Source organism: Micromys minutus (assembly GCF_963924665.1).
Source record: "Micromys minutus genome assembly, chromosome: 8".
NCBI classification, from domain to species: Eukaryota; Metazoa; Chordata; class Mammalia; order Rodentia; family Muridae; genus Micromys; species Micromys minutus.
In genome coordinates this window covers 1,038,689-1,057,422 of record NC_137977.1, presented here as the reverse complement: position 1 = coordinate 1,057,422, position 18,734 = coordinate 1,038,689, and the positions used below count along the sequence as shown (strand labels likewise).

Below are 18,734 nucleotides of genomic sequence, written 5' to 3'. Positions count from 1 at the left end.
TCAGACGATGTTGGAATGAGTCCAGAATACCATCCCAAGATGGATTTTAAAAGCTTCCCAGGTGTGAAAGAAGCCAGCGCCGCACCAAGGTGCACTTCCCGGGAGGTCGCCTGCAGACGTGGCTTTGGCTGGGGCGAATCCTAAGACCAGCCTCTAAGACACGCCCACATGGGGCGGGGCTACGCAGACCACCGAGAAGGGGCGGGCTAGCGGGTCGGTAGAGGGCGCTCGCGGACGCAGCTCGGCCCAGCTATGCGCTCTAAGCCCCGCCCCTTGGAGTTTAGCCCCGCCCCCGGAGGGCCTGAGCGGCAGCAGCCCTGACACCGCCTTCGTTCTTCCTGCCTTGCGCGCGCAGCCGGTCGCCTGCTTCTGCCCCCTCCTTGGTCAGGCGCTAGTCCTGAAAGCCGCCCGCTGGTGCCGCGGCGCTCGGGTCCAAGTGGACTGAGAGCGGATCCTAGAGCTGTAGCCCGGCGCGGCGACAGCATGGGCGCGCGCCACCCGGCCCTCGGCCTCCTGCTGCTGCTGCTATGCCCTGCGCAGGTGAGAGGCTTCCAGAGCCCCGGGCGGGCTGGGGACGCGGCGGGGCCGTGCGGCGGCTCGGGAGACCCCCGGCGCGGGAGCTGCGGGCGTGGGGAAGTTGGTCTTCCGGTGCAGCCGTGGAAGTCGCCTTCTCCTGTGTCTGTCCACCCTCACGCTGTCCTGTGCTCTGGCAGAGGGTGACGGCTGGGGCCTCTGTTTGGCTAGCTTTGAGCTATTCCAGCGGTGGTCACCTGATTTAGGATGTGAAATTGGAGGGACAATGGGCTCAGAGGATAGGGACTTTGCTAGTTGTTAATCATTTTAACAAAACAAATTCTACATGCGCAAGAGCTCCTAAGTTTACTTAGCTCCGACTGCATTATTGCTCCTTGTCTCCAGACGATGGAGATGGAGGACAAAACTCGGGTACCAAATTGAAGCCAACTTCAGTACTTTAAAGAATGTGGGTTGCCTCCTCTCACGTTTACTTTAACGTCTGAGGAAACTGAGGCTCACAACTACAGTAGTTTAGTCCCCCCTTCCCACTGTTAGCCAGGGACAGGATGACACCTGACACAGCGCTCTCACTTCCCTCCTCTGGCTTTTCCTTGCTGTGGCCAACTTGGGTATGGGTGTGTCACCACTGTTTATGTGTCTACAGTCTTCTCAGGAAAGTGGGTGTGTGTTTGGGGATGCCTACGGTACTAATTAAACCCCCTTAGTCATCAGAATGACTGAATCAATGGAAACGTGGCCACTAACTCTCCTCTAATGGACTCATGAGGTATGACAGTGGTGAATTAGAAGTCAGAGCAGATGAAGGGGTTCCCTGAGCTAGGAAGCTTACCCTTTGTTCTTTAAATCTCTGTGAGGTGCTCAAAAGGAAATAGGGGTGCTGACCAAGGTTCCAGTACACGTGCTGCAAGGTGAGGAAAAGCGGGGAAGACTGCTGGTGAGGGCTGGAGCCCGGTGTTTGGGGCCGGCCCTTGCCCTCTCTGATTTAGGTGTTTGACTCAGCCTTGATTTTTTTTTTCTTTTTTTTTTTTTTTTTTTGTAATGATAAATAAAATTCCATTACTGAGATAAAGTTACTTCATTTCCCTACCTAATGTATTATCTAAAATCTGCACTTTCTTTTCCCTAGAGCTTTAGGTCATAAGCTAGTCAGCAGACTTCACATTATAAAGTGGCTTAAACTTATCTCTGCTTCTCTTTTACCTCAGTAACCTTCAAAGAAGATAAGCAATGAGCTCCTCTTCTAGGGCATTTGGAGTAGGCCTGAGCTGAGTCTCTTGCAAAATGCCTGAAAGTCTTCCCACCCCCTCCTAATTAAAACACTACCATTGTTTTACAGTGCTCTCTAGAGGCTCTCTGGACAGCTGAACAGATGAGGTGGGGTATCTGGCTTGGAACTCACGCTGGTCAGTGGCTGCAGCTGGTCAGATTTCAGTCTCAACACCAGCAAAGTTATCTGGAGATTAGAGGCAGCTGTCCTTTGGAAGATCAAAAATGCATTAGGAGAGATTTTTGGTTTTCTTAAAGTTTTCTACTTACAGATGATGGACTAGTATTGCCAAGTTGAATGTTCTGTTTTTCTATTTTGTTTGGCTTTTTCGTGTGTCTGGCCTGTAGGGAGCAGGTTCTGACGCTCACTGTGTTGCCCGGGTGTGCCTTGAATTCCCTGCAGTTCTGCTTCAGCCCCTAAGTGCTGGAATTCCAGGTGTGAGCACTGAGCCTGCTTCCACTGCTGGTTTTTAATACCCATGTTTGCCAGTCATCATTCATGGTGTGCATGTCTTTAATCGGAGCTCTGGGGAGGCAGAGTCAGGGGGATGGCTTAAGTTTGAAGCCAGCTTGTTCTGCCCAGCAAGTTCTAAGCCAGTCAGGTAAACGGACCCTGCCTAAACTAAACAGCCCACCGGAGCTCATCCAAGTAACGCATGGCATACTTTTGGTCTAGAGGAGGGGAGTGGATCCGTGGAGTCTTTCCTCGCCTTGGCCTACCCATCAGATCCAGAGAAAGATTTGATAACAGATTATCAAATAGCTGAAAAAATTAAGGGATTTTTTTTTTCTTTTTTCTTTTCTGCAAGTAGGTAAAGAGTAAAGGACTTGTGAATAGGACACTGTATTTTTTTGGATTTGTATTACTCAGAACAAAGAGTCTCTTTGTTGAGAGAGGCAAAGGCGCCCTGTCCTGGGCAGGCCGCCTCACTGCTCTGTTAGAGATGCACTGTTCCAAGCGTGGCTCATCACCTACTGGGAAGTCTGGACCAGGCCATCAGGAACCCTGTCACCTGTGGCTGTGCCCTGCAGGCAAATCAGACCATTTGATATCAAAACCACACAAGGTCTTGGCCAGGCTGCCAAAGTCCCATCAACTGGAGTTCTATTGGTGGCATTGTGCTGGTCCCCAGCCAGGATACTGTCCCACTCATGTTCCTGGGTTTTGCTTAAACTTGTGCAGTGGCATTTTCTGTTAACAAAAGTCTTTGAACTCAGAGGCTGGGTGTGTTGTGTTGGGATGTATGTGGGGGTGCTTAGCGCACACACTCTCTGCAGCTTTTCCCTGTATAAAGTCAGATTAACTGCGTCTGCTTCCCGGGGTGTTTGTAAACTTTGCTTGCTTTGTAACTGAGTCTCCTCGATAGCAAGAACTATATATCATCCCCAAATGGGGCCAGGACTCTTGGTATGTGGCTGTTTTTAAACACTGAAGAAGGACTTAAAGGCTAGTTGTGATCAGAAAGTATTTGCCGTTGATTCTGGTGGTGACAGTGATTGACTGATCAGCCAGGCTTTCCTTGCCTGTCTTGTGCCTGTGTGTGTGGTGGGGGAGGTGGTGGTGACGTGTGCATGTGGGGGGCAGAGCCTAGTGGCTGCCTCAGTCATTTCTCCCGTTCGGGTCAGGGTCTCTCACTAGCTAGTCCCATCTGCCTCCTCGCTCTGGGGTTCTTAGTGTACACCACAGTACCTGATTGGAGCTGGAGATCCGAACTCTGTCCTCATGCTTTCATTCAACTGAGCCGTCTCTTGTATCTTAGTCTTTAAAAGTAATATGGTTTTAACAAGTCAGTACCTCCCGTGGTCTGCTGCTGCCTGAGTCACATTTGCTATCCATGGGCCAGACTGGTCCATGCTGTGGCCTGTGTCCCAGGGACCACATTGATGTCGTCAGGCTGTGTAGATGACCATGCTCTGTGCTCCCGCTGACTGGCAAGGAAGCTGCTTTTGCAGTGGATCAGTGACCGTAAGGACACGTGAGAAAGGACCATGGAAGGCTCCTGTGAGGACCTTTGCCCCACTCTCCCCCAAAAGTAACAGCCTAGACAGGAAGGCATTGAAGAGAACTCTTCAGATTGTGGTGAGTGTAGTTCTTAAGTGTAGTTCTTCACAGTTGATGGCTGCTGGCAGGGAACGACTTGGTCTTCTGTCAGGACCGGCTGTGGGGGGTGTGACCATGCCTTAGTGAGTAGGTGGACAACACACTCGGGACATGTTCCTTTTCCTTTTCTTGTTTTGGGGGTGGGGAAGAGGAATCACGGGGGATGGGAGTGGACTTGGAAAGACTGAGAAGTAAGAATGATCAGGATGCATGATATGAGATTCCCAAATAATCAGTACAAAAATACTATGTTGGAAAAAAAATAAGTACTTGTTTTTAAAAACTCTGATGCAGCGAGTGACCTTTGGGAGGGATTTGAGGGACACTTGAACACTTTCTCCTTGATCTTTTTTTACTGTCCTTAGGTCACAAGATACAAAGTGGAGGTTCTGGGTCCAGGGTAGGTTGCAGAGATCAGAAGACCCAAGGCTTTAGGAGAGAGTGCGTTTGCTCGAAAGGCCTGTGTAATGTCAGCTCCTGCCTCTGTTTCGTGCACACACAATGGTGGAAGAATGGGTGAACTGAGCATAGGGTGAGAAGGACAAAATAAACACAAGGACAGAGTGTCACAATCTTGAAGTGAGCTCTGGGGGTGAATTGTGTGACAGGTGACCAGGAGCAATCTGGGAAGATGGAGAACAGCCATAGAAATGCAATAGTTGAGTTGAAACACTCCTTCCTCTAATTTAATCATTTCATGCCATATCCTTATATTTAGTTATAATGTATCCTATAAATATCTAGAAATATTTATCAATTAAAAAGTAAAAGTTTGTAGCAGGGCAGCAAGTGTGTTTTCAATACAAGCCTGACAACCTGAGTTCAGTCCCTGAAACCCACCATGGAGGGAGAAGCAACTCTTAGACGCTGTCCCCTGACTTCCACCTGAGCTACATTGCATGCATCATACAGTATAATGATAAAAAGACATTAAATGCTAGGAAGTAATCTAGTTGCTAACAAAAACTGTTCCTTGCATTTATTCTAATTATGGTAAAACTGTCTTTGTAAAATAGTTAAAAAACGGCAAGGATCACTTACACTTACACCTGCTGTGTAAGCAAAGCGGCCTCCAGCAGGCCCTGCGCTCGCCTCAGCCTACTGAGAGCTGGCACTGTGGGCATTGTGTAGCCATGCCGACTTGCTGGCAGTGGGAACAGTCTGGATTGCAGACGACTGAAGACAAAAAGTAGCCACGTCGTTTTTACACGGTGTCGTTGTGATCACACAGCTAACCTTATTTTGTCCCCTCAGAACCCCTTCATTAAAGTGCATTTTCCTGCTTTTAGATTTTAGTGGGTCTTTTATCTGCAACACTAGAAGAAGGGCGCATCGGATCCTATGGCTTCTGAGAACTCAGGACTTCTGAAAGGACAGCCATTGCTCTTAGCCACCGAGCCACCTCTCCAGCCCCATATCTTCTTTATCAACAGGAACATTAAAGTCCATGTTTGTCTCAAGGTCACATGGCTAGTAAACGGCAGACCGGAAGCCTGAACTGCTGTCTTCCTATTTCTGCCCTCTAGTCAGGTTCAAATGTTGCTACCTGATTCCTAAAATGGGTGTCGAGCTACATTTGGGCGGTAAGGCATGGCAGGTCCGCCAACACTTCATGGCTTTGCCTTAGAGCTGTGGCTTTGGGGTGGTCCTTCTGACCCTGTGCGTGCTGACGCCTGAGATGTCTGATAGTACCGAGCAGCGTGGTCGCGCTGGGTTACTTACACTGCAAGGTAAAGGGTTATCTGCGAAGTGAGTAGCTCAAGTGGTTGAGCCCATCTCATTTAGGAATATTTGACAGAGACACCTTTATACAGGAGGTCTGGTGTGTGTGTGTGCGCGCGCGCGTGTTTGAGTGCGCACACATGCTCTTGCTGGCTTCTACCCTAGAAGTCAGATCAAACTAAGCCTCTACCTTCTTGTTTGTTTATTCTGTCTCCTGAATTCCAAAAAAGCAGCGGCAGTATAATCTTTGGGCAGGATTCCTTCTGGCCCACCCTGCCGTGTTCCGACTGGACAGGCTTGTGTCCACGCTCCCTAGAGAGCAGCAGGCAGTGGGGTTAACCAGCAGCCACTGGCCTCTCCTGTTGGAGCTGGAACCAGCTGTGTCTCCAGGTTCTTCTGTTGCCTTTATCTACCCTCTGTCATAGCAGAGGTAGCAATGCCAGCTGTGGTGTGTTTGGGCTCTGTCACACAGCTGCTGGATTGTCAGACACACCTGACAGCCACCTAGGGATGTGCGTGACAGCCATTGCTTCTACATCTGTAGTTTGTGGAATATTGCAGTCAGTGGGGAAGCCTGTCTGCTGCGGCCTCTTCTGAGGCTGCCACTGCCCAAACTGGGCTGGAGTTTGAGCTGTGCAGGCACTCGGGGCTTGTGGAAAGAGACAGAGGAAGGGCTGGTGGACATTTGTCATGTTTTCCAGAATTCTGTCACCTGAGCCATGCTGAGGACTATCATTTCTGAGCCTTAATTCCCTTACTGAGCCTCATATTCTGTGTGACGATGGAGTGTTAGAAATGGACGAGGTGAGTGAGGAACAACACAGTGTGAGCCTGGCACGCCATTGGCGCTTCTTCTGGATTCGTGGGTTTAGACCTTGGTAGGGTTCACTCCATGGCACCAGGAGTACATGTTCCTCTTGCTGTTCAGAATTGCTTCTGTGTGGGAAACCTCACTTCATCCACCTCAAGGGCAGTAGAGAGACTGTAGGCTCTGATAGATGGCCGAAGGGTACCTTTCTGACTCAGTGAGATTTCTAGTAATTAAAGCCCATCTGACCCATCCTTCAAAAGTAGAGATTCTCAAGCGTTGTAACTCCTAAGCCTGGGCTGAAGCCAGATGACTGAGTTCTGATCTCTGAACTCATGAAATCAGTGATTAGAGTCCCTTCACTGTGAGTCTTGCTGGTTTCTGAACGGTGAAGGTTGGGTGCCTTGTACAGGGTATTTCGAAGGGAGACACCGGGGCCCAGCTGTTGAGGATTTCATGTTCTCATGGGGACATCAAGACAAACACAGGAAAATACTCCTTCAGGTCTCACAAATTTTACTTGATCTTGGAGTGACAACCAGCAAACTGGCCTAGCCCACATTTGGGGCATGCCCACTTGCTTACTTCTTGTGGCTGCATTTGAACGTTTACAGGCAGGGTTGACTATTTGCCACAGAGACCTGAAGTCTTAAAAGCCTTCATTACTTGGTGTTTGGCCCTTGGAGGCAGAATTTGTCAGTGCATAGCCCTAGTGGATCCATAGGGGAGCTCTCAGGATGTGACCAAAACAAGTCACCATGGCAAGAGACACTGGCTGCCTCTGTGACGAGAAAGGGGCCGGATGCTCCCAGCTCACCTGCTTTGGGAACAGTGCGCTAGCCCATGCTGGAAGTGAGGCTCAATGAGGAAATGAGTCTTGGGAGGGGCAGTTAGGCAAAGGTCATTAGAGAAGACAGACTGATACTAGAGTCTGGAAGAAACAATGAGGCTTGATTCTCTGTGACGGGAGTTTGGCCTTAAGGTCTTAGATAGAAATAGTAGAGGGTGGTTAAGAGCCAAGGGATGATCAGAAGGGAACTGATCCCATACTGTGGTTCTGCATATGTGACAATCGGATGTTTGCTTGTGAGGGAAGTTAGAAAGCCACAAAGACCTGGCTGTGATAAATTATACTGGTTCAACCTAAGAAATGGGTAGGGTTGAGACCTAAGAGAAGCCTTTCAGTTTCAAGTTAGTATATCTGCAAAATCTGGCTATCTTCGATAGGTGTGTGTTCTTTTGCAATTAAAGAAAACTGTAGTCTAAAATATTTTAGAAATGGACAAAAATGTAATACTTAAGTAATGTTATCTTTGCAGTAAGAATATTACTGTAAGAGTGGCACCTATGAAAAATAAATAGCATGTCTGCTGTTGGCTTGAATGTCCGGACAGAGTTCATGTGCTGGAGCCCTCTTCTGCCCACACACTCCCACAATAGTGTTGATAATTAAGCCATGTGTGCTCTATCGGGACAGATCGACCCGTAGAAGTGCCTTGTAGAAGTGAATTGTGCTCAGAGATCCTAGTAAAGGGTGGGTCTGTCCTTTCCTGTGTGGAGGGCTGCCCCTCTCCTGTCCACCATGGAGTGTGGTGTTAACAGCAGAGGATGTCCCTCCAGCCCTACATCTGTGAGCTGGGGAACTTTCTGCTCATTATTAATCACTGCATCTCAGGTATCCTGACATAGCAACATCTCACAGACTGAAGTGTCCCCACTGCGTAAGTCAGCAGGATATACTATGAGAGATTTGGCTGTGTGGTGTGACACTCGGATTCCTGGTCCTTGATCCTGTTTGACCCCACAATGGTGACAGGGAACTGAAGCTCTTGACACTGAGCTTTCGCTTTATCTGGTGAAGGACATCTGAAACGGTTCAGTGGCCTCAGTATATCATATGTGTACAACCCCCACTCCTGTCCCTTTCTAGAACACAGCTTGTGCTGTGATTAGGCTTGCTTTGTGGTGATGGTAGACCCCAGACACAGATGAGTTTCATTTTAATACTGCACATAATGCTTCCTTCCCTAAGAGTTTAAAACCTTCCTTTCTGAGTTTAAAACCAGGGTATGTTTGTTGCTTGGTTTCCTTTGGGTTGGGTTGGGTTGGGTTAGTGACAGGGTCTTGCCGTGTAGCCTGGGGTGGCCTCTGTGGTTGTTTGCATGTGCTTGACCCATGATAAGTGGCACTCTTAGGAGGTGTGGCCTTCTTGGAGGAAGTAGAGAGCTTTGAGGTCTCCTGTGCTCAAGCTGTGCCCAGTGCAGAAGACAGTCTCCTCCTGGCTGCCTTCTGATCAAGATGTAGAACTCTCAGCTCCTCCAGCACCATGTCTGCTTTCACACTGACATACTTCCTGCCATGATGACAATGCACTGAACATCTAAACTGTAAGCCACTCCAGTGAAATGATTTCCTGTGTAAGAGTTGTATTGGTCATGGCGTCTCTTCACAGCAGTGAAACCCTAAGACAACCTCCAATCGTAATCCAGATGCAGGGGTTAGGGGTGTCACCACACTCAGGGTTCTCATATCACTGAAGACAGCTTTAAGTTTGGGAATCAGGTTCTTTGTCTAAAAAGGAAGTATATGGCCCACATGAGTTCTACTTGCCCCCAGAGCATGGTTGTCGGTGTGGCCGTCCTGGGAGACTTCGTGACATATCTACTGTCTGTGATGATTTTGAGATCGTGGTTACTGCCTCTGAGTCACTGTTTAGACCCTCCATAGATTGCAGAGATGAGCATGGCCCAGCCCTGTCCCTTGGTGCAGTGGAATTAGGGCCCCAGCCTCCCACACACCTAGGCCACAGGTAGGTGCAGTCTAGCTCTGCCATGACTCAGTCCTTCAGATGAGGCACTTTACCTGCTCATTTGTAATCCAGATGAGTCAGAGCTGTTCTGGGTGGGGATTGTGACAGCAAGAGCTCGTAAACTAAGAGTGGGGGGTGCGAGATATCCTTATGGGTCTAGAACATCTGGTGGGTGCTCTAGAGGGAGGTGGAGACCGGCTTTAGCCATAGGTAAAGACAGGGACCAGTGTGGAGGCAGATGGGTCCCTCTGAGCAACAGAGGCTGGCAGGCAGAGAGCAGAAGTGTGCAGAGATTGTCTGAAGTAGGGACATCTGTGGAATTAGTGTCCAAAGGCAGGTGCAGACCAGATGGTGAGGCTCCCTGAAGAGGCTCAGGGAGGAAACCAGTTCTCCCTGCTGTAGGTGTGAAGAGGGGCTGGAGACATTTAAGGTAGGATAAAGTCTCACACTTCAGTGCTACTGGGTGAAATGTGTGGGACTCCTGAGCTGGGCTTTAATTGTGGCCTAATTATCTTTTATGGAGAGTCTGTGCCTGGAGCCAAAGGCTTTCGTTTCAATTCTGGCTTAGCCAATACTCTCTCATGACCTTGGACAAATTGTGTTTGCAGTGCTGTTAGTGGAGTACCTGCGCTACCCTGTCATACTGAGTTGACAAATAAGGCCTGAGAACCATTGAGTGCTCTTAGGAGAACTTGGGCCCCTCTGGGTAGGGCCACTGCTGTGGGCAAGATGATTTTGTGAGCTGAATGCCTTTGAATAGCCAGGAAACCCCAAATATTTTCTGTTCTACTTAAAAAGCTAAGTAACCTCTCTCCAGCTTACTGACTTACAGGAATCCTAAGAGCTCCTGACTCCTCTCTCCCCTCCTTTCAAAGGGGGAAAAACACTTGGCTTTGAACTCAGTGACAGCATAGGAGCAGGTCTTTGTGAAGTGGAATTAAGGCATTTTCTCTGGCCTTTTGTCTGTGCTTCTGTTGTTTAGGTTTGTGGGAGCCTTGAGTTTGGAGCCTATTTAACAGAGGTCAAAGAACTGCTGTTGACCTGTTTTCTTTACCTCACCCTTTGTGTGGTAAATGCCAGCTAGTCACACTATTAGAACGCCCAGCTCAGAACCACTCGTGTTGGCCCCACTGCATTCCCTAATCAGATTTTGTTTGGCTTTGCTCAAATAAACTCTAACTGGCCTCTGGATTTTTCCTGTGAATTCTGTTGTGAGGCTGGCTTGGCAGCTGGTAGAGGTCTGAGGCTTGAGGGAGGGCTCCCCATGTTTACCTCATACTTAGGGTCACCCCACCTGCACCTGGAACCGGCTTCAGCTTTTAAACTTGACTTACATTGGTGTGTGCCTGCTGGAAGGCCAGAGTGCAGTTCTCTGTTAGGGTTGCTGAGTTTAGTTTAAACTATCAATACTTCCCCATTTGGACAATTCCTCTTCTAAACATAGGACTTTCAGTGAGTCCAGAGGCCTGTAGACAGCACAGAAGCAGCTTGTTGGTCTTAGGGCCCCATGGTTAGACCCTGTTCCCTGTCTCAAAATAGTGCGCGTGTGCGCACACGTACACACACACACACACACACACACACACACACACAGACAGACACAGGCAGACACGTGTATCTCATGAAGTTTGGGGGCATCTGGTTTTGTTTTTGCTGTTTTGAACCCAGGGCTTTCTGCATGTTGAACAACTGGTCTACCACTAGCTACACCCCTGTCTGTTAAGGCAGGGGCTCCAAGTTGTCCAGCGTGGTCTCACACTCCGCCTTTTCTCTCCTACTTCCTGTTTCACCCTCCTCTGTAGTGGATGAGGACGGGCACCGCTACGTCCAGCAACCTGTAATGTCTGTCTTCTATCCAAAGGACGAATTCAGAAGCGAGTTGTCCTGACTGCACCCCTTGACTGTTGTGTGCCCTGATCTAGTTTCTGGGATTGGTCTCCCTTCTTCCCTCCCACCATGTTTTATGTTCTGGATCTGCATCTTGGCTGGAAACTGAAGAACACTGACTTAGCTGCCTGCCTGTGTGTAGATTGGCCCTATTGCTCCCGTTCAGTGTGCTTAAGGCTTTGCGCCAGGTATCTTGGGATCCAGCTTGCTCCTTGGTTTATGTTTTCCCTGTGGGACAGTTCTAGGCCAGTGTCCCTGGCCTGCTGGGGCATCTGCTGAGTCAGTTGTGACGCCCAGTATGGCCTCCTGGGCACCACCCTTGACAGGGTGGTGACTCACGGGAATCCTTCCTTCTTAAGTTCCAGACAGCCTTATGACTGTCACATGGGGGACATGAGCAGCTTTTGAGACATCTTTTCATTAGAAATACTAGGTTAATGTTGCCTTGCTGATGGTCCTTAAATTTAGCACGTGAGTTCCTTGGTGGTCTCCTTAGCCCTCCGGAACACGGTCCATTGCACCTCCTTATAGGCTAGGTTAGTGATATTTATGGGTTTTGTTCTTCAGGTTACCTTTGAAGTACCAATAGTAGTTTATCTAAATATATGGGGAAATACCCTTTTGGTTGTTTAATATTTTTGTGCAGTTGCCCCAAAAACAGTGTTTTAATGATCACTATCTTGCTAAATACAATATTGCTTTTACCTTGCTGGAATTTGACTGTCTTTAAGTGGGAAATCTGGTTCTTGTAAATAGCTCCCATTTCTGTGCCACTGACCTGACAAAGGCGTTTGACAAGTGCGGACATGAGAGCCCCCCAGCCACACTTACTCCATCTTTTTTAATATTTCTTGACATGGTTAGCAAGAACCTTTGTTACTTTGTTTGCTAGGTACAGGGAAGGTTCGTTGGCTGAGCACCTTTCCTTGCTGAACTGTTTCCATGTTTCTGCAGGTGTCTTCACAATCCTGCATTTGGTACGGAGAGTGTGGGGCTGCGACTGGCGATAAGAGATACAACTGTAAATATTCGGGCCCACCAAAGTCCCTCCCAGAGGCCGGCTACGACCTAGTGCAGGTGAGCGTGCGGTTTTGAGAGCATCCGAGCATATGCGATATCTTATATAATGGTAACAGGGATGCTGGAGGTGAGACTAAAGGCTTAAATCTTTAAAGATGCTTCTGTATGTGCAAATGTGTATGAGCCTTTGTATACAGGAGGTCAGTTGGATCTCTTGAACCACCACGTGGGTGCCGGGAACTGAACGTGATTTCTCCACAAGACCGGTCATCACTGCTGAGCTCTAGCTCCTGGGGCTTAAACCTTAACCTAGACTCCAGCCTGTACCTATAACACAGAGCTGATAAAAGGCTCCTGGCCTGATCTTCCAGGTGCTGACTCTGTGTGTCCTGGAGTTTCCCAGTAGGGAGTTACCGTTTAGAGATGACCTTGGTACCCAGATGCTACTTTGGAACTTCTGCAGACTGTTAGCTTTTGTTGTTGTTCCTAGATGTCAAGACTTGCTTTTTCTTATATCCTGCCACTAAAAGGTTGGTGGTCTCCTCCCCTCTTTTGGTCATTTCTCTGTTCCCGGTTAGCCTGTGAATTCTGGCTGCCTCCCAGAACACTGCTTTTTGTTAGTGTGATTCTCAGAAAAGAAAAAATACTGGGGAAAAAAAAATCAAGCTAAAAAGACTGGCTTTGGGCCTTCAGTAATCCAGTGTGACACTAGGTCACTTAAACATCCTTGTGCCTTTCTGCAAGGTTAGTATAAGTTTTGACTGTTCCTGGAGTAATGGGTGGACATAGCATGGTGTTTGAACTTGAATAGGCTAACTTCTAAAGCCAAGCAGTAAAGAAAAAGTCAATGGAGTTGTCTTTGCTGCTACTTGTGAGCTCCCACTTTTTTGGGGGGAGGGTGCTCTAAGGCAGGGTTTCTCTGTGTAGCCTCCAGAGTGCTGGGATTAAAGGTGTATACCCCCACCGCCCGGCTGAATCCCCACTTTCTGAATGGCAAAGCTGCTGGCGACTGAGACAGCCTCAGACAAGGCCTGAGAGTAGCTAGTGAAGCTCGTGGCCCGCAGTGACGGAGCTTATCTCGGAACCCTCACAGGAGCTCTGTCCAGGACTCTTCTATGACAGCGTTGATCTCTGCTGTGACATTCAACAGCTTCAGACACTGAAGAGCAACCTGCAGCTGCCCCTGCAGTTTCTGTCCAGGTAGGCTGACACCAGCAAACACTGTGGTCTGGTGTGCTTTGATCGACCGGGTTTTAGCTCTGCTCTACTGAGAAGGTGCTCACGATGTGTTAGCAGGCAAAAGGATTATGGATATAAACATTTACCAAAACCCTTCCCATGTTATCAAGGGATAAAGCTTGAGTTAAAATAGCAAGGGAAGCAAACTAACAGGGACTTTATATGGCTGCTGAAACCGATGCTCATGGAGGTTAACCAAGTACCATGGGGTGTTTGTAATTCCCGGGGAGGCTCCTGTCGGAGAGCTGCGCTCATACTTCAGGATTTTGTTCCTGTTTGCTGTATTTCAGGGCTTGAGCTACAACCACTAAAACAATCTCTTTAAAGTATCTGTTTTAAATTTCTTCAGATTTTGGCCTGGAGAGATAGCTCAGTGGTTAAGGACACATACGGGTCTTACAGAGGCCCTGGGGACATCCAAGGTCTTTGCTGAGGTCCGAGAAAGAGCCACTGACTTCCATGTCCGCTTCTCTGAAGCACAGGCTCTTGAGGACTGGACACTTGTCCTCATTCTCTGTCAGACCTGATCAGTGGGACTGAATCAGACTAGACAGTAATCTCGAGTGCTCCTGTTTCTAGAACTCCATGGAACAGTGAAGTAATGTGGACCAAAGGGAGCGAGAACCCTTTTGCCACATACACAAGTCAACATTAAGAGCGTAAACTTTGAACCCAGAGGACAGCACTCAGCTGTGGCCTTCACGGAAACCCATGCGTTGCTGCAGAACACGCCGCCAGTACTGCTGTGGCACCTCTGGGCTTACCTTTGCCTGTGGCAGGCTCTGACCACAGGCCTCAGTGGTGATGTCTCTTTAATTTTCAGGCCCTCCCCTCTTTCAGGAGAGACTAGCATTATCTGGCTCTCAGAAGAAAGCTGATGATATAAATCCTATATCACACAGACACACACACACACACACACACACACACACACACACACACACACACGTCTACCCCTTATTCTCTTAATCAGAACTGTGACATTTTTGGAATAAATTTAGAAATCTCTAATTACAAAGCACAGAATTCAGAAGAGCATCCTTACTTTTTTCTTTTTAAGAATTATTTCTGAATAAATTATATGTAACATTTAGGGCAGTTTTAAAAGCTATTTCTTTATGTTACAATAAGGTTTTAAGAATGAATGAACCTAAGGACTGGAGAGAGGCTCAGTGGTTAAGAGCACTGGTCTTCCACAGGACCTGGGTTCAGTTCCCAGCTCACGGTGATCAGTACCCTCAGTTCCGTACCTGTGCACATCTGACACCCTCACATAGGTAAAGCATCAATGCACATAAAATAAGAATAAAATAAAAAGAATTTGTGGGCCTAGGGAGAAATAGAATTAAAATTCTTCTGAGTCTACTATGTTTTCATGGTAACTCGTCTCTTTTTAATGCATTTTAAATACTCTGTAGCTAGTTTACCTTTTATTTTTACTGATATATCTGAAGTCCTAAAATATAATTTACTTTTCCTTTAGATGTCCGTCGTGTTTTTATAACCTAATGACCCTGTTTTGTGAGCTCACATGTAGCCCCCACCAGAGTCAGTTTCTGAATGTGACAGCCACTGAAGTCTATGTCGACCCTGAGACAGGAGAGAATAAGACAAATGTCAAGGAATTGGAGTACTATGTCGGACAGAGCTTTGCGAACGGTGAGTAAGCATAGCTATTCTTCCCTTAAACCGCTGGGTCAGGACACGGGCTGGGTGCACCTTCTGTTGTCCTAGCAGCTGTATAGACAGCCACATTGGTCATTTTCCTGTATTCCGGAACTTGAGCTACAACAGTGAAAACTGGGGCTGGAGTGATAGCTCAGCAGTTAAGTGTATGCACTGCTCCATCAGAGGACTCTGGCTCCATTCTCAGCACCTGTGTCGGGTGGCTTATAACCACAGTTGTTACCTTAACTCGGCTCCCAGGGGCTCTGATACCTCTGGCCTCTGTAGGCACCTGCACTTCCATAAATACACCCACATACAGACCCACACACTCAAACAAGATCTAAAAATAACAAAAGTGTGGGGGCTGGGGAGATGGCTCAGTCATTAAGAGCACTGGCTGCTCCGAGGATCTAGGTTCAGTTCCCAGCAGCCACGTGGTGGCTCACAGCCTCCTCTAGCTCCAGTCCCAGGACTGGGATCCAGTGTTCTCTTCTGGCTGATGTCTTCTTCAGGTCTCATCAGGCAATAGACACATGCGCACATGCCATACACATGCAGTCAAAAATAGACACACATATAAAAGGAAAATAAAACTCAAGAAAGTAGCAAGTATTTTTATATTTTTTTCTTAAAATTATTATGTGAAAAATTTTCAGTATATGCAAGTTTACTCGTATTCATTTTAGTAGCCGTCCCACCATTGATTCAGACAGACAAGACTTGCTTTAACCTCAAGAGACAATAGAAATAGAAAATACTGACAGCAGAAAGGTATTTTGATTTTTGTGGAAATCAGTCATCAAAAGAAAAGAGACAGTTACAAGATGAGGGGTGTCCCATACTGCACGAGGAGCCTCACCATTAGTGGGCGGAGGTTAGCATGACAAAGAGTGTCTAAGCAGGAGAAAGTAATAGGACCCACCTCCACTGTTCCTGGGCATTTACTCTAAGGACTCCGTATGCCCTGTGAGGCACTTGCCCATCTGCTGCCCGGTTCGTACTAGTTAGGAACTGGAAGCCGCCTTGATGCCCATCCACAGATTCGAGAGTAAAGAAAACACACACATACACACACACACACACACACACACACACACACACACACACAGTGGAGTTTTGTTCAGCTGTAAAGAAAATTGGGTTTTTCAAAAAAAAAAAAAAAATGGTTGGAGCTAGAAAATAGAACATTAAGCAAAGTGACCCAAAGCTAAAAGGATGAAAAACTGCATGTTCTGTTACTGTACAGAACTTAGTTTGTAACACACACGCCTGCATGCACACTTGAGAGCATACACATACACACGTATAGATTTTAAACTGGAATGAAAAGCGAGAGAGGCTAAAGGAGGTGCTGAAGATGGGCCGGGAAAGGAAGGGAAACAGTGGGATTACAGTGCCGGGCAGAGGGTGGGGCAGATGAGGAAGGAAACATAAAAAGAAAGTGCTTTGTTTGAAAATGACATACTGCTATGTCGTGCCCTGTGTGAATTCAACAATAATCCTTACTGTACTATGTTCAGTAAGATCAGTAGAGTTGTCAATTATAACAACTTATTATAGGGTATTTAATAACTGTTAGTTCTTATTATGACCCATACAGGCCCCCAGTAATAGAATCAGAGTCCAATGGGTTTATTTAATCAGCTTCAGCACAATAACTGGGCGATTACCCCTAAACTCTTGTTCTATGCCAGACTGTTTCTCAGCTGCACTCCCCACGTTACTTCCTGTTTGAGTTTCACATGGGTGATTTCTTCTCCATCGGTCTGTTCTCGGGATATACTTCTCCCCCTCAGCCATGTACTCCTGGTTCATCTAACAGACTCTTGCTCTCTCCACATGCTTTCTCCTCTCTCTTGTGAATCCTACCTGCATTCCTCAGCCCAGGAACCAAAGCCCCGTCTATCTCTGTTCTCCCACTTTTATTTAACCAATCAGAGAGCATGGGCGAGCATAGTTTACACAGCATCATTTGGTGTGGGTGAAAACATCCTCAAGACTGCAACCAGATCTTAGGGACCAGTGTTTAGCATTAGGATGCACACCAGACCAACCCCCAACAAAAGACCAATTTAAAAAGTACCACAGCTACATGTGGTTACACACACCTTAACTTTTAGCTTTGGAGGCTGAGGCAAGAGGGTCCTGAAATGGAGGTCAATCTGAAATGCATACATTATATCTCAAAACAAAAAACAAAACAAGTTTTAAATGGCTTTATTGGAAATAAGCCCCATTCACAAAGGGACACAAATGACAGAATCTTCCAGAAGATGTGATGTGACAGCCTAAGGAGTGTCCTGGCCAGAGAGGGCCATGTGTGGATCTGTGCTCCACATAGCTGTATCATTACAAACCCTTGAGAAAAAGTGTGTATGTGTGTGGGGGAGGGGTGATCAATGGGGCAATGGAACTGATATATTTGTGTATATTTTAGTATGTATATTATAAGTTATACAGATGTAAAATACTTGGAAATTTGTACAAATAAACATAGGGTTTTTTTATAATGACTTTAAGATAAGAAAATATTTCTTGACAAGGAAATAAAGGCAGAAACCAGAGGCAGTTAGCGTCCAGAACAACGCATGAAGTTGTTCACCAGACACACGTCAGACTGGCACAGTGTAAGCTTGTCAGTTCCAGCTTGTTGAGGACATGAACGGGAGTCAACAGACTGCCCCTCGTGGCTGCTGTAACTGTTTGAAACCATTTGAAAAGCAGTTTTGCAATACCTGGTGAAGCTGAAGATAATATGCCATTTTCTCAGACATTCAGTGTCTCCTTACAGACACCGAACATGTCTTGGCAGAGAGACCCAGAAACCGTGAGCACATGTGGGCGGAGAGCTTGTACAGGAGCCATGAATGTGTGTGTGTGTGTAGGGGGCACGTAGCTATACAGCCCCAACACTCAAACTGTGAACACATGTGAACAGGGAGACCCTATAGAAACTATGTACACGTGTGGTCGGTGAAGACCCACCACACACACAGAAACCATGAGTGAGCAGGAGGCCCTGCTGGACCACCCAACAGTTGTCAACCTGCTGTTGACTTAAGAATCTCTCAGGATGGGAGGAACTCCCACTGTGTCCATGCCCCGCCCCCAGCATCTCCTGCAGTTTGGTTTGAACTCCTGTGATACCATCCTCGAACACTTGTAAAGTTTGGGCAGTTCTCTGTATGCCCAGGTGCCTGTTGGTAACCAGACGGCAGGTGTAGACACCCCCAGTCCTCGCCTGGCTCTCCTTCTCTAGCTGTTGGCACTCTTACAGTTGGCTCCAAACTCGGTATATCACAAAGGCCGGCCACCTTCCACATGCTAGAATCAAAGGCATGGACCCACAAGCCCGACTCGTTGTTTTGTGATTTTTGTGTTTTTAAAGATATACCCTCAGTGTAGCTTCTTTGCTTGAGCTGTTTTGAAACCACACAGAGAATAATGAGCTACATTGTAGTGTTTTCTTGTTCTTACATATATAGCAATATACATCTTGAAACAAAGGAAAGCATGGTGGCTCATGTGATCCTCATACTCTAGGGACTGAGGCAGGAGGATTGAGGGCTCCAAACAGAGCACATCAGTGCCTACAAACAGTTGAAAATGTCCTTTTCAGCCAGGATAGAGGCCAAATGGGATCTATTCCAACCCTGTCACACTGGCTAACCTGTGTG

At 47.4% G+C, this 18,734-nt stretch overlaps 1 protein-coding gene across 1 annotated transcript in view; it reads left to right on the top strand.

The window, feature by feature from the left end:
* Positions 1-395: 395 nt before the first annotated feature.
* Positions 396-18,734, top strand: part of NPC1 (NPC intracellular cholesterol transporter 1) — a 40,410-nt gene continuing 22,071 nt past the window's right edge. Inside the window, exons 1-4 of the mRNA XM_080920067.1 lie at positions 396-540; positions 12,085-12,207; positions 13,244-13,350; positions 14,873-15,048. Coding sequence (XP_080776193.1) covers positions 484-540; positions 12,085-12,207; positions 13,244-13,350; positions 14,873-15,048 — 463 coding nt within the window. The 5' untranslated portion in view covers positions 396-483. The remainder of the gene's footprint in view (positions 541-12,084; positions 12,208-13,243; positions 13,351-14,872; positions 15,049-18,734) is intronic.